General features: G+C 58.9%; 1 protein-coding gene across 1 annotated transcript in view; it reads left to right on the forward strand.

Moving 5' to 3' along the window:
* LOC105854410 (skin secretory protein xP2-like) overlaps nt 1–1,312 on the forward strand; it is a 26,074-nt gene that overhangs the window by 6,592 nt on the left and 18,170 nt on the right. The window contains exon 4 of the mRNA XM_012733007.1: nt 68–89. Within this exon, the coding sequence (XP_012588461.1) occupies nt 68–89 (22 nt within the window). The remainder of the gene's footprint in view (nt 1–67; nt 90–1,312) is intronic.

Consider the following 1,312-nt stretch of genomic DNA (forward strand, 5'->3'; position numbering starts at 1 on the left):
AATTTTTAGTATTAATGTCTGTTTGCAATAAAACATTATTCTAACGAGATTCTTTTTTTTTTTTCAGGCTGCTGATCAAAAAACCAAAGGTAAGCCTGTTTCCCGTGTTTCAGTCAGCATCAGGCCCTAGGAGGGTGGTGATCTCGTGACGGCCGGTGGCCGAGAGCAGAGCCCACGCTTGCCTTTGGATGGCGCTCAGTCTCGTTGCTTTAATTTAAGGATTTGCGAAATTCTCCCTCTTCACTGGCTTTGCCTCTGCGAGTCATTGGCTTTGTTTTCTCTAAACGCCAAGGAATTTTATCTTAACTGTCTTAACAGTCACATTTTCCTTGGCTTGATTCCCACTAAGCAAAGACTGAACTGGTAAACGTTGCTCCGTGTTGACTGGAAACCAGCAGCGGGCGTGGACGTCTCCCTCCAGCCCCGGCCCTGCCAGCTGCTCCCCGGGAGCCCCGCCGCCCTGGCGTGACAGGCTGCCCGTGCCCACACCCGCCTGGCAGTCGCCCGCAAGTGGGTGCTGGTGGCTGGCCGCGGCCCCCGCCGAGCGGGACGGCACCCGCTCGCCCCTTTCAGCCTGGGGGGCCCGTGGGAAGGTGTGCACGTGGGGCTGAGGGTCAGCTGCCACCGGCCGCCCGTGTTCCTGCCCCTGGGGCCTGGCCAGAGCCTGGGTGGGGGCCCTCGCTGCGCCAGGCTGCTGGTTCGGCGTTTTCTGGGTTGAAAGCGAGACTCAGCGTGCCATCTTCCGCGGACGCCGCCACGGTGGCCGGCTGTGACCCAGCAGGTGCCACGGAGCCCTGGCCCACGCGGGGGTGGGCTACCGAAGGACGCCCTCTCCCGGGGCGCGGCGGTGGGCCCAGCCCAGGGGCGAGCTGGGCACGTGGGCGTCCGTGGATTTATGACCTTGAATAAGAAAAAAATGATGTCTTTGCCATTTAACGTTATGGAATTGTGGATCTTTCATTTCCTTTTTCTAAAACATTCTGGCCTTGGCACCCTGGTGCCATCCCGGCTAAATGCTGCCCTCACGTCACCGTGTCGGTGCCCCTTCAGAGTGACAGACTGCACAGCTCGGAGAGTGAGTCCCGCGGCCTGCTCCTCACGGCCCGCCGGCTCTCTGTCCCTCCTGTGACGCGTTCCTTGTCTTCACTTCCACCTTCTGAGCTGCCGCCCTGTGGACTGTCAGGAACCGCCACTGCACAACGCCCAGATCGTAGTGATGGTTGCTGGTGTCCTTCCTAAACACAAACTCTTTGCATCACAAATACTCTAACAGCACCTGCTAGCAGCTTCAGGCCTGTTCCTCCTCACTCCG

The sequence above is a fragment of the Condylura cristata genome, unplaced genomic scaffold, assembly GCF_000260355.1.
Source record: "Condylura cristata isolate star-nosed mole 26May11 unplaced genomic scaffold, ConCri1.0 scaffold00038, whole genome shotgun sequence".
NCBI classification, from domain to species: domain Eukaryota; kingdom Metazoa; phylum Chordata; class Mammalia; order Eulipotyphla; family Talpidae; genus Condylura; species Condylura cristata.